The sequence below is a fragment of the Oryx dammah genome, unplaced genomic scaffold, assembly GCF_014754425.2.
Source record: "Oryx dammah isolate SB20612 unplaced genomic scaffold, SCBI_Odam_1.1 HiC_scaffold_29, whole genome shotgun sequence".
Lineage (NCBI taxonomy): Eukaryota > Metazoa > Chordata > Mammalia > Artiodactyla > Bovidae > Oryx > Oryx dammah.
The window spans coordinates 88,329,136-88,344,631 of NW_024070213.1; the positions used below are offsets into that span (position 1 = coordinate 88,329,136).

Below are 15,496 nucleotides of genomic sequence, written 5' to 3' on the forward strand. Positions count from 1 at the left end.
GAACAATCTTTAATTTTGAGTCCAGGATTCAGATAAGAAGACCTCTCCTATAGATCACACACAGGTCATCTAAGAGATGAGTGCTGAAGGCGAGACACTGGACCTGGGTTGATGACAGCAGAGACCGGCAGCAATGGCCTTGAGGTCTTCCTTGATAATTTTTCTACACACCCACATCATCAAAAACTTTTCCTGAGTTACAATATGCATGGTAATACATGAATGTTAAGCCAATTTAAATGGTGACATGAAGCGAGGGTTCTTCAGTTCAGTTCAGTCGCTCAGTCATGTCTGACTCTTTGTGACCCCATAAATCACAGCACGCCAGACCTCCCTGTCCATCACCATCTCCCAGAGTTCACTCAGATTCACGTCCATCGAGTCAGTGATGCCATCCAGCCATCTCATCCTCGGTCGTCCCCTTCTCCTCCTGCCCCCAATCCCTCCCAGCATCAAATTCTTTTCCAATGAGTCAACTCTTCACATGAGGTGGCCAAGGTACTGGAGTTTCAGCTTTAGCATCATTCCTTCCAAAGAAATCCCAGGACTGATCTTCTTGAGAATGGACTGGTTGGATCTCCTTGCAGTCCAAGGGACTCTCAAGAGTCTTCTCCAACACCACAGTACAAAAGCATCAATTCTTCGGCGCTCAGCCTTCTTCACAGTCCAACTCTCACATCCATACATGACCACAGGAAAAACCATAGCCTTGACTAGATGGACCTTAGTCAGCAAAGTAATGTCTCTGCTTTTCAATATGCTATCTAGGTTGGTCATAACTTTTCTTCTAAGGAGTAAGCGTCTTTTAATCTCATGGCTGCAATCACCATCTACAGTGATTTTGGAGCCCCAAAAATTAAGTCTGACACTGTTTCCACTGTTTCCCTATCTATTTCCCATGAAGTGATGGGACCGGATGCCATGATCTTCGTTTTCTGAATGTTGAGCTTTAAGCCAACTTTTTCACTCTCCACTTTCACTTTCATCAAGAGGCTTTTTAGTTCCTCTTCACTTTCTGCCATAAGGGTGGTGTCATCTGCATATCTGAGGTTATTGATATTTCTCCTGGCAATCTTGATTCCAGCTTGAGTTTCTTCCAGTCCAACATTTCTCATGATGTACTCTGCATATAAGTTAAATAAGCAGGGTGACAATATACAGCCTTGACATACTCCTTTTCCTATTTGGAACCAGTCTGTTGTTCCATGTCCAGTTCTAACTGTTGCTTCTTGACCTGCATACAGATTTCCCAAGAGGCAGGTCAGGTGGTCTGGTATTCCCATCTCTTTCAGAATTTTCCACACTTTATTGTGATCCACACAGTCAAAGGCTTTGGCATAGTCAATAAAGCAGAAGTAGATGTTTTTCTGGAACTCTCTTGCTTTTTCCATGATTCAGCGGATATTGGCAATTTGATCTCTGGTTCCTCTGCCTTTTCTAAAACCTGCTTGAACATCAGGAAGTTCACGGTTCATGTATTGCTGAAGCCTGGCTTGGAGAATTTTGAGCATTACTTTACTAGGATGTGAGGTGAGTGCAATTGTGTGGTAGTTTGAGCATTCTTTGGCATTGCCTTTCTTTGGGATTGGAATGAAAACTGACTTTTTCCAGTCCTGTGGCCACTGCTGAGTTTTCCAAATTTGCTGGAAGGGAAGGGCAGCGGTGAGGAGAAACCCCTCATCCAAGGTAAGGAGCAGCGGCTGTGCTTTGCTGGAGCAGCTGTGAAGACATACCCCACGTCCAAGGTAAGAGAAACCCAAGTAAGATGGTAGGTGTTGCAAGAGGGCATCAGAGGGCAGACACACTGAAACCATACTCACAGAAAACTAGTCAATCTAATCACACTAGGACCACAGCCTTGTCTAACTCAATAAAACTAAGCCATGCCCGCGGGGCAACCCAAGACAGGTGGGTCATAGTGGAGAGGTCTGACAGAATGTGGTCCACTGGAGAAGAGAATGGCAAACCACTTCAGTATTCTTGCCTTGAGAACCAAATGAACAGTATGAAAAGGCAAAATGATAGGATACTGGATGAGGAACTCTCCAGGTCAGTAGGTGCCCAATATGCTATTGGAGATCAGTGGAGAAATAACTCCAGAAAAAATAAAGGGATGGAGCCAAAGCAAAAACAATATCCAGCTGTGGATGTGACTGGTGATAGAAGCAAGGTCCAATGCTGTAAAGAGCAATATTGCATAGGAACCTGGAATGTCAGGTCCATGAATCAAGGCAAATTGGAAGTGGTCAAACAAGAGATGGCAAGAGTGAACGTCGACATTCTAGGAATCAGCAAACTAAAATGGACTGGAATGGGTGAATTTAGCTCAGATGATTATTATATCTGCTACTGCGGGCAGGAATCCCCTAGAAGAAATGGAGTAGCCATCATGGTCAACAAAAGGGTCCGAAATGCAGTACTTGGATGCAGTCTCAAAAACGACAGAATGATCTCTGTTTGTCTCCAAGGCAAACCATTCAATATCACGGTAATCCAAGTCTATGCCCCAACCAGTAATGCTGAAGAAGCTGAAGTTGAACAGTTCTATGAAGACCTACAAGACCTTTTAGAACTAACACCCAAAAAAGATGTCCTTTTCATTACAGGGGACTGGAATGCAAAAATAGGAAGTCAAGGAAACACCTGGAGTAACAGGCAAATTTGGCCTTGGAATGTGGAATGAAGCAGGGCAAAGACTAATAGAGTTTTGCCAAGAAAATGCACTGGTCATAGCAAACACCCTCTTCCAACAACACAAGAGAAGACTCTACACATGGACATCACCAGATGGTCAACACCGAAATCAGATTGATTATATTCTTTGCAGCCAAAGATGGAGAAGCTCTATACAGTCAACAAAAACAAGACCAGGAGCTGACTGTGGCTCAGATCATGAATTCCTTATTGCCAAATTCAGACTGAAATTGAAGAAAGTAGGGAAAACCGCTAGACCATTCAGGTATGACCTAAATAAAATCCCTTATGATTATACAGTGGAAGTGAGAAATAGATTTAAGGGCCTAGATCTGATAGAAAGAGTGCCTGATGAACTATGGAATGAGGTTCGTCATATTGTACAGGAGACAGGGATCAAGACCATCCCCATGGAAAAGAAATGCAAAAAAGCAAAATGGCTGTCTGGGGAGGCCTTACAAATAGGTGTGAAAAGAAGAGAAGTGAAAAGCAAAGAAGAAAAGGAAAGATATAAGCATCTGGATGCAGAATTCCAAAGAACAGCAAGAAGAGATAAGAAAGCCTTCTTCAGCGATCAATGCAAAGAAATAGAGGAAAACAACAGAATGGGAAAGACTAGAGATCTCTTCAAGAAAATTAGAGATACCAAGGGAACATTTCATGCAAAGATGGGCTTGATAAAGGACAGAAATGGTATGGACCTAACAGAAGCAGAAGATATTAAGAAGAGGTGGCAAGAATACACAGAAGAACTGTACAAAAAAGATCTTCACGACCTGGATAATCATGATGGTGTGATCACTCATCTAGAGCCAGACATCCTGGAATGTGAAGTCAGGTGGGCCTTAGAAAGCATCATTATGAACAAAGCTAGTGGAGGTGATGGAATTCCAGTTGAGCTATTTCAGATCCTGAAAGATGATGCTGGGAAAGTGCTGCACTCAATATGCCAGCACATTTGGAAAACTCAGCAGTGGCCATAGGACTGGAAAAGGTCAGTTTTCATTTCAATCCCAAAGAGGGTCCTTAGAAGGCTTCAAATATGAAAGGACACCCAGAATAGAGAGTCCTTATTCAAAGCAGAGCCAGGAATCAGAGGTCCTATGATGGGAAACAAAGGAGTGATCAAAACTAGATTTGCAATCAGGAGTCAAGAGGACAGAGACTTAAGTGTGATAAAACAGTCTGTCTAGCCACAGATTCTATTTCCTGTGTGTTGACTCCTCCTAACCTGTCATCACCAAATGGCAGGGCTGGAAAGCAGTCAGTAGTTGGAAGCAAAAGGGGATGAGAAAGAGCAAATAAACATGAAGCCACTGACCACAGCATGAGGCAGTCTTTGTCTGAGGCATGCTCCCTTCCCAGTCCAAAGCTGAGAATGATGGCTCTGGACCTGGCCACAGCCCTAGACTATAAGCCTGACTAGCGCAGTGACTTAGGTGCAGCACTGAGATCTACGTCCCCTGAGCTCCAAGTCACTGTCACGCTTTCCTGCCCAGTTAGCCTCCTCCTTACCCTCACATTCACTACTACCCAGGTCCCTGGCTTACTTACCACCTGCTGGTTGGTTTTCTCAAAAAATGCTTCGGCAAACACCGAGATGACAAAGATGTTGATGATAAAGGAAACAAAGAGAGCAATGCAGGAATCAATGAAGAAGTACTTATTGGCTTCTCGAACATCCTGCTTGCTGGCCCGGTCTACCTGTCTAGACTAGAGAGGTAACAGCAACAGTCATTTTTTGACAAGTTGGAACAAGTTTCCTTGTAATATTTCATGAGTTGGAGTCAGCTGAAAGTCCTAGAGGTCAAACAACTGACCACATGAAATGTGAGAGACCCCGCATACATCCTGGTTCACTGAGTTCAATCATGACCCTTTGATGACATCACACACACCCAAACAGGGGAAAGTGACTGAGTGGCTGATGAACCCTCAGTTATTGTGGCTTGAAGAATCGCTGACCTACAAAAACAACCTGATTTTAGACCTAAGCGGGAGTTAGCCTTAATTACAAAGGTCTCTGAAATCTTCCAGCAAACAATTGTGTTTGGTAAAAGCTAGGTTGGGCTCCTTCCTCCTGACCTCCATGAGGCCATTGAGGTTTCTGAGATTTAAAGACAAGAGACATGGTGCCCCTTCAGATCTTTTAAGGACTTTAGTCCCTTCTCTATGGGGTCAGTCACCTCTGGTCACCTTGGGATACAAGAGTGTGGTGTCCAACTGTGGAAAAACGCCGCGCTCCTTCAGGGCTCCAACAATTGTAAACTAAGTATGTGTCCCTTGCAACGAAAGGAAAAGATGCCATGAACTACATAAGTCATTGGGATAAGATAGGTCTTGCTCACCTTGACTAAGGCAGAATGCAGGTAAATGTTGTGCGGTGTGATGACGGCACCCACGATGGCCACAGCCTGAATGATCTGTGGGGTACGACAGTCTGAACAGGATGGCAGGAACATGCCTTGGAGGACCTGGGTCTGACTGGGTTTCACTGTAACATACTACATACAAAGAGAACAGCTATTAGCCTTTTCTGGAACTTAACACTAGGGGAGTAACACGGTACTAGATAACATTGCATCCTTTACTCCTTAAACCCCGTCATCAACACTATTTAGGAAATAAGGAACATAGAACCATCCAAAAAAGAAAAAACCAAGCAGCACAAGGTTAGAGAATTTATGACTGGGGTATCCAAACATTTCATATTGTATTTTATATATACTAAATAGATGTGTAAATAATATAATTAATATTCTAAAGAAATAACATGGCTGCTAAGGGCTTATTGATATTAGTGCCACAATAACTCCTGTGAGACACACCTTAGAATACAGTCAATTCTTGATCACCCAACTAATCATGCTTCTGTGCTCAGTTCAGTTCAGTGGCTCAGTCATGTCTGACTCTTTGTGAACCCATGGACTGCAGCACACCGGGCTTCCCTGTCCATCACCAACTCCGGGAACTTGCTCAAACCCATGTCCATTCAGTTGATGATGCCATTCAACCATCTCATCCTCAGTGTCCCCTTCTCTTCGTGCTTTCAATCTTTACTAGCATCAGGGTCTTTTTCAACGAGTCAGTTCGTCACACCAGGTAGCCAAAGTATTGGAGTTTCAATTCATCATCAGTCCTTCCAATATTCAAGACTGATTTCCTTTAGGATTGATTGGTTGATCTCCTTGCAGGCCAAGGGACTCTCAAGGGTCTTCTCCAACATCACAGTTCAAAAGCATCAATTCTTTAGTGCTCAGCTTTCTTTATAGTCCAACTCTCACATCCATATGTGACTCCTGGGAAAACCACAGCTTTGACTAGATGGACCTTTGTCAGCAAACTAATGCCTCTGCTTTTTAATGTGCTGTCTAGGTTGGTCATAGATTTTCTTCCAAGGAGCAAGTGTCTTTTAGTTTCATGGCTGCAGTCACCATCTGCAGTGATTTTGGAGCCCCCAAAAATAAAGTCTCACTGTTATCCATTGTTTCCCCATCTATTTGCCAAGAAGTGATGGGACCAGATGCCATGATCTTAGTTTTTGAATGTTGAGTTTTAAGCCTACTTTTTCACTCCCCTCTTTCACTTTTATCAAGAGGCTCTTTAATTCCTGTTCACTTTCTGCCATAAGGGTGGTGTCATCTGTATCTGAGATTATTGAAATTTCTCTCAGCAATCTTGATTCCAGCTTATGCCTCATCCAGCCTTGCATTTCGCATGATGTACTCTGCATGTAAGTTAAATAAGCAGGGTGACGATATATAGCCTTGCCATATTCCTTTCCCAATTTGGTCTGTTGTTTCATGTCCAGTTCTAACTGTTGCTTCTTGACCTGCATACAGATTTCTCAGGAGGCAGGTAAGGTGGTCTGGTATCCCCATTTCTTTAAGAATTTTCCACAGTTTGCTGTGATCCAAAATTAAAAGCCTTGGTGTAGTCAATAAAGCAGACTCCAGTACTCTTGCCTGGAAAATCCCATGGACAGAGGAGCCTGGTAGGCTGCAGTTCATGAGGTCACTAAGAGTCGGACATGACTGACTGACTTCACTTTGACTTTTCACTTTCATGCATTGGAGAAGGAAATGGCAACCCACTCCAGTATTCTTGCCTAGAGAATCCCAGGGATGGGGGAGCCTGGTGGCCTGCCGTCTATGGGGTTGCACAGAGTCGGACACAACTAAAGCGACTTAGCAGCAGCAGCAGGTGTCTTTCTGGAACTCTCTTGTTTTTTCAATGATCCAACATCTGTGCTCACATATGTATATAAAAATCACTTATGCTTGCCACTAGCATCTGCTGAGACTCACTCAGAAACACTTTTCATACACTCTTTTTCCTGGTTCAGCATTTCTCTTGGAAGCCTTAGACCAAGCTGTATCATCTACTCATAGAGTAGACATATTTTCAAAAGCTTAGCTAGTCCAATAAGCAGAAATCAGTTTATAATAACTGGACACAGAAAGGTGCTGGGTTTCACTTCACTGCATATAATGATAAGGTTAGGCTTAACCCAATGTAGTGTTGGGGCTGGGGCACAAAACAGGAAACACACACCGTATCCCCTTTAGTTCATTAACTGTTACAATACAGAGAAAGTCCAAGCTGGACTCACTGTCAACCAGGATGAGCAAAAACAGAACCCGTCAAGGTAACAACCAAGAATAACTCTACAAATCCTCTCCTAATCCTTGCCAAGGCTGTTCTGTTGTTGAGATGGCCAATTTGGGACCAGGGAGTCTAGTCTGGAAAGTCCTAGAAATTCTAGTCATTTTTGACCTACGAGTCCCTGCAGAACTTCCTGGACGCTAGTCTCTCCTACATCCTTATTCCTTTTAAATTGGCCTAGTGCTTAATTTGGGTTTTATTAATACACACTGTCTTTTATAACAAAAGGACAAAAATTTTGTTTAAAAAGCTAAGGAAAAAAAGACAAACAACAGCTAATGATCAGCCTGTAATACTTGCCTCATAGCCAAATGTGAGGGCCATAATAGTGATGAGGAAACCAAAAAACGCTTCTAGCTTCCGCAAACCTGAAGGGGAAAATGTAGCAGTGAGTTCACAGAAGGCAGATTTCCCTGTAAGCCACATGATGGAAGTTTCACCAACCCCTCTGTTCCCACTGTCCTTACCATATTTGTCCAAAAAGAGAAATATAAGGGTATCTGCAATGGTGATGAGAACTCCACCCCACAGAGGAATCCTAGATCAGAGATTTAAAAGGGAGATTAAAGAAAAGAAAAGAAACATTAAGAAAGACTCTCTTCCCAACAACTCTCTAGATATATGATGCTTGGAGGAGCAAGGACCTGGGGAAAAGGGAACAGTGGTAAGGAGGCCAGGCCTTGGGTGTTTTAGGATCACAGTACCAAGTAAAGTAATACATTCATTCAAACTTTATCTACTATTACAGACATTCAGGACACAAAGCTGAAAAGTATGTGTCTTATCTCTCAAGGAGTTCACTTGACAAGTGGGATAAACTGACATACAAATGAATTATAAAATACGTTGCCCCACACTGGAAAACACAGATATGCATGACCAAACACGAGAACATGGGAGATAAAGAGCTAGGAAGAAGGTGGTTCCAGAGTGGTTACATAGAAAAAATAATACTTGAGTTGAATTTTCAAAATTGAAAATGACTTGGGTTTTTGTTTGTATGTTGTTGTTTCATTGCTAAGTCGTGTCCAACTCTTTGGTGACCCCGTGGACTGTAGCCCCCCAGGCTCCTCTGTCCATTGGATTTCCCAGGCAAGAATACTGGAGTGGGCTGCCATTTCCTTCTCCAGTGGATTGTCCTGACCCAGGGATCACACGTGCATCACCTGCTTGGCAGGCAGATTCTTTACCAGTAAGCCACCTGGGAAGGACTTTTGTTTTTATACTTGCTTTGAAATCCCACAAAACATTGATTACTTTCTAGAGAAAAACCCCTCACCTTCCTACAGAGAGGAGATTGATGGCAATAGCTGAGCCAATAACTTCTTGCATATCTACACCAATGATAGCCAACTCCACCATCAGCCACAGAAGGATTCGTGGAACCTAAACATCAAACAGCAGAAAGATATGGTTCTAATTAATCATTTCTAAGAACTTCCCCCATAGTTTGGAATACACATTTTGGCACTGATCCAATAACAGTCCTTTATTAAGCCTTTAGGTCTAGAGATGAAGGACCAGAACTCAGCTGCACTTGGCCCCCTGATGGAGAGGGCCAGGCTGCTCTTTGTGGCAGAGCCTGTGAGTCAGGGTCAGGGCAGCAGCTAATGCCAATTTCTTCTCCTTCTGTTTTACTTGACAGAAGAATGGAATTTCCATTCATTATTTCCACTTAATTTTTGATCTAAAAACAATCCTGAAAGTTTTAGTGGAAAATGAGAATGCTAGGATGGTCAAAATATTGTTCAGGAGCGAAGAAAAATACTGCAGAAGAAAATATCTCTCCTGATCACAGCTGAAGAGACAAAACAAGCATGAAAAGGTTGGAGTCATCCTTAGTGTAATAATACACAAGCAAGTAAAAAAACACAGATAGGCAAAGGGACTCGGGGCAAAGTGTTGGAATTGGGTGTCCTATAATAAAATCTGGGATCTAATCTGGTCAAATAATAGAACAGAAAGAAATTTAGTCGTTGCTAGCTCACTGAGGCCAGGGAAAAAAACAACCTCCAGGTATCTACTACCTAAAATACATGTCACAAAAAAAACAACCACTAAGATACATGAAGAAAGAGAAGACAAAACAAACTATAAAGTCCCAAGTTTTTTTTTTTTTTTCTTTTAAGAGGCATATAAGATAAAAAGCAGGTAAGGATACTCTCACAGCCAGGAAAGGAGATTGAACATTTAAGACAAACTGGAGGCAGATTAGTACTTATCTAAAGATCAAGTCAGTTTAAACCTGTCTTCCAGACATTGTTGCTGTTGTTCAGTCGCTCAGTGGTGTCCGACTCTTTGCGGCCCCATGGACTGCAGCACGCCAGGCTTCCCTGTCCTTCACCATTTCCTGGAGTTTGCTCAAACTCACGTCCATCGAGTCGGTGATGCCATCCAACCATCTCATCCTCTGTCGTCCCCTTCTCCTCCTGCCTTCAATCTTTCCCAGCATCAGGGAAACATGGTTTAGCAGCAAGAGGAGCTATAGAATTTCCCTTGGGATTCCCAGCCCTCAGGGCCACGATTCCCACATCCTCCACTATTTTAGTATACGGGGGCTAGCACAGATTGCCAGACACATAGTTACCTATGATATGAGACAAACATTGCTTACCTTGGGATACTGGCGGTGACACACTTCAGCCAGATGCAGCCCAGTGACCACTCCCAGTCGAGCTGCAAGGCTCTGCAGCAGGAGGCCCACGATGGTGGAAAACAGAACAACCCAGAGCAACTAGAGAAGAGCAAAATCCCACCATTACACTCTTGAGACAACTGGAAGTTTTGGTTTGGTTGTTTGGCAATGGGAATGGGAAACAGTACACTCAGAAAAGCGCCCCGTTCAGGGATCCAATGACCTGAGTCCTCTATTACATTCTGCACAGAACTTGCTAGGTCACCTTGCACCTTTCTGAGTTCTAGTTTTTCCCATCTGCTGTTTCACTTTTGTTCAAGGAAGCTACCTGGGTAAATAAAACTAAAAATCAACTACGTGAATAAAATAAAATTTAAAAACAGATAGAAAAGTACTTTTCATCGAAGTGTCAGAGCCAATGAAGAATCAGCGTGTAGCCACCAAGGTTCATATCCAACAGGCAGAGCAGAGGAAAAGGATGTGGTGTGCTGTGTGTGTTTAAAAAGGATAGAAGTCAAAGTGTTAGTCACTAAGTCTTGTCCGACTCTTTGTGACCCCATGGACTGCCCTGGCTCCTCTGTCCTGGGATTTCCTAGGCAAATATAATGGAGTGGGTTGCCACTCCTTTCTCCAGGGGATCTTCCTGACCCAGGGATCAAACCCGTGTCTTCAACATTGCAGGAAGATTCTTTACTACCTGAGCCACCAGGTAAACCAAAAAAAGGGATGAGGGAAGACTTTATGTTCACCTTAAATCCAGCCAGTGCTCCAGACTGCAAATCACATTCAATGTTTCCTGGATCCACAATGCTCATAAGAAATCCTGGTCCCGTGAAAGCCCAGAGTTTGCGAAAGCTAAAACAAGAGTGCTGTACAAGAGAGGAAAACAGAGCAAAATGATTATCACCTCCAGGGGGAAAATAGATACATGCCTATGTATGGCTGACTCCCTTTGCTGTCCATCTGAAACTAGCACAATATTGTTAATTGACTATACTCCAATATAGAAGAAAAAGTTTTTAAAAATAATGATAATAAAAGTGTCTCTTGGAGAAAAAAAAAAGATTATCGCCTCCAAACTGCTGATCTAATTTATCTATTATTTTATCACATTTAGTTTATCTAAAACCCCAGCAATAATAGCAGTACCTCTGTGCTCAAACACTACCCAAATGAGACAAAAGGCACTGTACAAAAGGGAACATGAAATTTTCCCTTTCTGGGTCAAAAAATGCTCACTAGTACAACTTGGCAATTTTTCAAGGGCCTTAGTTTCCTTAAAAGTTTCTGTTTATTCTCTACAAAAATTCAGTCTTCAGAGATTGCTTTCCAGAACTGACTCTGGGGTTGCTGATCCTGAGTTATCCAGCAGACATTGTACATAGGTTTTCCCTAGATAATAATATTTTTCTCTAAGGACCTGTCACTAACCTTCTCCTCAGGAACAGCAATCTTCTCATCAAAGTAGGTGGTAAAGGGCTCCTCTGTGTGCACCCCGAAGGACTGTGGAATTGAGGAGTTACTGCAGGCAGGCTTGATGGCACCAAGACTGACAGAGACCCCATGGTCTCCAGAAGCATTTTCTGAATTAACAGATTTGAGAAGAAATGAGTTAAAATTAACAGAATACACTGATATTAGTAATCATCATCGAAATACTGAAATTAAACCTTTGTAACACCTACATGCACAAGATTAACCTGACTCTATATCAATTTTTGGTTCAGTTCAGTTCAGTCGCTCAGTCGTGTCCGACTCTTTGCGACCCCATGAACCGCAGCACGCCAGGCCTCCCTGTCCATCACCAGCTCCCAGAGTCCACCCAAACCCATGTCCATCGTGTCGGTGATGCCATCCAACCATCTCATCCTCTGCTGTCCCCTTCTCCTGCCCTCAATCCTTCCCAGCATCAGGGTCTTTTCAAATGCGTCAGCTCTTTGCATCAGGTGGCCAAAGTACTGGAGATTCAGCTTCAACATCAGTCCCTCCAATGAACACCCAGGACTGATCTCCTTTAGGATGTACTGGTTGGCTCTCCTTGCAGTCCAAGGGGCTCTCAAGAGTCTTCTCCAACACCACAGTTCAAAAGCATCAATTCTTCGGTGCTCAGCTTTCTTTATAGTCCAACTCTCACATCCATACATGACTACTGGAAAAACCATAGCCTTGACTAGATGGACCTTTGTTGGCAAATAATGTCTCTGTTACTTTATTTTTATTTATATTTCTAATAAATTAATTTTTAAATAGGCAACACATTCACATGGCTGAAAACTTGAGAAATACAAAATTGCTTATGGTGATAAATCTCCCTCTCTACCCTCTTCCCAGTCACTAAGCTCTACATGAGTTTTCAACACTAATTTTACAAATGGTCTCCCCCTACTTTCACGCTTCTATTGCACTGCATTGTGAAAGACACTCAGTCATGTCTGACTCTTTGCAATCCCATGGACTATACAGTCCATGGAATTTTTCAGGCCAGAATACTGGAGTGGGTAGCTGTTCCCTTCTCCAGGGGATCTTCCCCACCCAGGGATCAAACCCAGGTCTCCTGCATTACAGGCACATTCTTTACCAGATGAGCCACTGGGGAAGCCCTCACGCTTCTACTGCCACTTGCCAATTTTTAGAATCATTTTCTTCTAAAATCACTGATGTCTAGCGCTTAACATAGAACATCCCTAGACTAGCCACACTGATAAAGTGAAAGTGAAAGTGAAGTCGCTCAGTCGTGTCCGACTCTTGGCGACCCCATGGACCCCAGGCTCCTCTGTCCATGGGATTTTCTAGGCAAGGGTACTGGAGTTGGTTGCCATTTCCTTCTCCAGGGAATCTTCCCAACCCAGGGATCGAACCCAGGTCTCCCGTATTGTAGGCAGACGCTTTACCATCTGAGCCACCAGTGAAGTCAAAATCTTAACTTTTAGGAGGAAATTGTCAGGCTAATGGGACACTCCAATCTCCACCCCCTACCCATTTTTTAGTAGGATTTACTTAAAAGATCATCCTTGGACATGAGATCTCCATCAGGCTGCCCCCAAAATGGGTAACTTGCAAAATCCTGCCACATTTCAGGCTAAAATCTGAAGTTTCAGGGAAACCACCAAACAGGAAACTTTTGCCACCTGACTAAGATGCTGGGCTGGAAGAAGCACAAGCTGGAATCAAGATTGCTGGGAGAAATATCAATAACCTCAGATATGCAGATGACACCACCCTTATGGCAGAAAGTGAAGAGGAACTAAAAAGCCTCTTGATGAAAGTGAAAGAGGAAAGTGAAAAAGTTGGCTTAAAACTCAACATTCAGAAAACTAAGATCATGGCATCTGGTCCCATCACTTCATGGGAAATAGATGGGGAAACAGTGGAAACAGTGTCAGACTTTATTTTTGGGGGCTCCAAAATCACTGCAGATGGTGACTGCAGCCATGAAATTAAAAGACGCTTACTCCTTAGAAGAAAAGTTATGACCAACCTAGATAGTATATTCAAAAGCAGAGACATTACTTTGCCAACAAAGGTCCATCTAGTCAAGGCTATGGTTTTTCCACTGGTCATGTATGGATGTGAGAGTTGGACTGTGAAGAAGGCTGAGCGCTGAAGAATTGATGCTTTTGAACTGTGGTGTTGGAGAAGACTCTTGAGAGTCCCTTGGACTGCAAGGAGATCCAACCAGTCCATTTTGAAGGTCAGTCCTGGGATTTCTTTGGAAGGAATGATGCTAAAGCTGAAACTCCAGTACTTTGGCCACCTCATGTGAAGAGTTGACTCATTGGAAAAGACTCTGATGCTGGGAGGGATTGGGGGCAGGAGGAGAAGGGGACGACAGAGGATGAGATGGCTGGATGGCATCACTGACTCGATGGACGTGAGTCTGAGTGAACTCCGGGAGTTGGTGATGGACAGGGAGGCCTGGTGTGCTGTGATTCACGGGGTCGCAAAGAGTCGGACACGACTGAGCGACTGAACTGAACTGAACTGAACTGAACTGAAGACCTGCAGGGAAGAGCTTGGGGAAGGGGAGGTGTCACCCTCGTGACAGGAGGGCTCATCACCGACTAATCCTCAGTGTTTCCCTTGTGTGAATGGAGCAGGTCTCCATGATATTGATGGCTGGGGGACAGGAGATGGTGACAGTTTTTTATGAAATAGAGGACAAGAAGGACAATATGGTAAATTTCTGTTACTGGTTTAAGCCTAATTCCAAACAAAAATGAGTCAATAACACAAAGCTGTAAATTACCATCTGGCATCTTCTGTTCAGGACCCAACACTGTGGTGGATACCTGAGTGCCTGAGTTCACAGAATAGGATTCTGGAAAGGAGAGAAGAGAGGGAGAGGACTTAGCCAGAACAAATTAAAACAAGTTTCACGACCAGCATTCGGTGACTCTGTATGACTGAACCCTTACTATGTGAAAAGAATAATCATTCTACTGAATTAGATAACCTTGGAAATAATCACAGTTTTCAGACTATGATTAAGAGATGTTTAATAGAAAAAATATAAAAGTCTTAATCATATTTTGGCTAGCAAGACTTCAAAATAAAACTGAAATGAAAGGTATTTCAGGGAAGTGGGCAAGTAGTTTGTAATAAGCATCCATGGGAAACAGTGAGGGACAGCGACACCTGGCGGGCTGCAGTCCATGGGTCGCAAAGAGTCGGACATGGATTAGCGACTGAACAACCCAACGAAAGCAGGCACACAGCGGCTTCCAGGCAATCTCCGAGTCTCTGCCTTTGCCTCCTGATTAACCCAGATATTCAAAAGCCTGACTTCCCACCATTTTGATGGGTTTCTAAGGACTTTCTTTGATCTAACTAACAACTTAAGCTCATATTTCAAGATTCTGGGCTGGGGGGAAGCAGCTCACGAGCACACTGGTAGAAGAGGGCCACTGTTTCGCAGCCTCCCTCTTCCCCGAACAGAGACTTCAGCGCTAAGGTTTCAGGTCTCATTCCCAACACTTCAACGCTGAGAGAAAGATGAATGACCAGCCCCGCCTCCCCGCCCCGCAGAGGCACCCGGAGGACAAGGCGGAGTCCACAGGCCACCTGCGCTTCTCTCCATCAGCAATAGCAGCCTGGGAAGGAGAGCGCGAGGACCACCGGGTTGTTTAACTGGGGGTTAGAGCGGGGATATCAGTAAGTCCATTGGGCCACAGATCTATGGCATAATATCCAGTGAACTCCACCAATAAGGCTAATTTTTTTTAAAAATTTTTATCTACTGATTAAGGAATCTACTTCTCAGGTAAGTTCAAACTTCGAAGGGGAAAAGTAAATAATATTAATTGTTAACCACCTCCCCTTGAACCCCAATAACTCTCCTACTAAAAACCTGAGGAAGCCTCCCCTTCTCTATCCTTTACTAGTCTTTTTCCACTCTTGTACCATTATTGCTCCTGTGTGAACAGTGCTCTACTTTCCTTTTTAGATATTCTAGCGATATATTCTGGGGCTTCTCTGGTGGCTTAGGCAAAAAGAATCCTTTTG

The 15,496-nt window shown here is 43.4% G+C and overlaps 1 protein-coding gene across 1 annotated transcript in view; it reads right to left on the reverse strand.

Moving 5' to 3' along the window:
- The window catches only part of LOC120858106 (natural resistance-associated macrophage protein 2-like), a 31,835-nt gene extending 16,876 nt beyond the window's left edge, over nucleotides 1–14,959 (reverse strand). Inside the window, exons 1-10 of the mRNA XM_040233965.1 lie at nucleotides 14,875–14,959; nucleotides 14,241–14,312; nucleotides 11,426–11,577; nucleotides 10,744–10,863; nucleotides 9,974–10,093; nucleotides 8,639–8,745; nucleotides 7,827–7,897; nucleotides 7,660–7,727; nucleotides 5,043–5,198; nucleotides 4,249–4,407 (exon numbers count right to left, since the gene is read on the reverse strand). Of these exons, the coding sequence (XP_040089899.1) occupies nucleotides 4,249–4,407; nucleotides 5,043–5,198; nucleotides 7,660–7,727; nucleotides 7,827–7,897; nucleotides 8,639–8,745; nucleotides 9,974–10,093; nucleotides 10,744–10,863; nucleotides 11,426–11,577; nucleotides 14,241–14,312; nucleotides 14,875–14,959 (1,110 nt within the window). The remainder of the gene's footprint in view (nucleotides 1–4,248; nucleotides 4,408–5,042; nucleotides 5,199–7,659; nucleotides 7,728–7,826; nucleotides 7,898–8,638; nucleotides 8,746–9,973; nucleotides 10,094–10,743; nucleotides 10,864–11,425; nucleotides 11,578–14,240; nucleotides 14,313–14,874) is intronic.
- Between the last annotated feature and the right edge of the window lie 537 nt (nucleotides 14,960–15,496).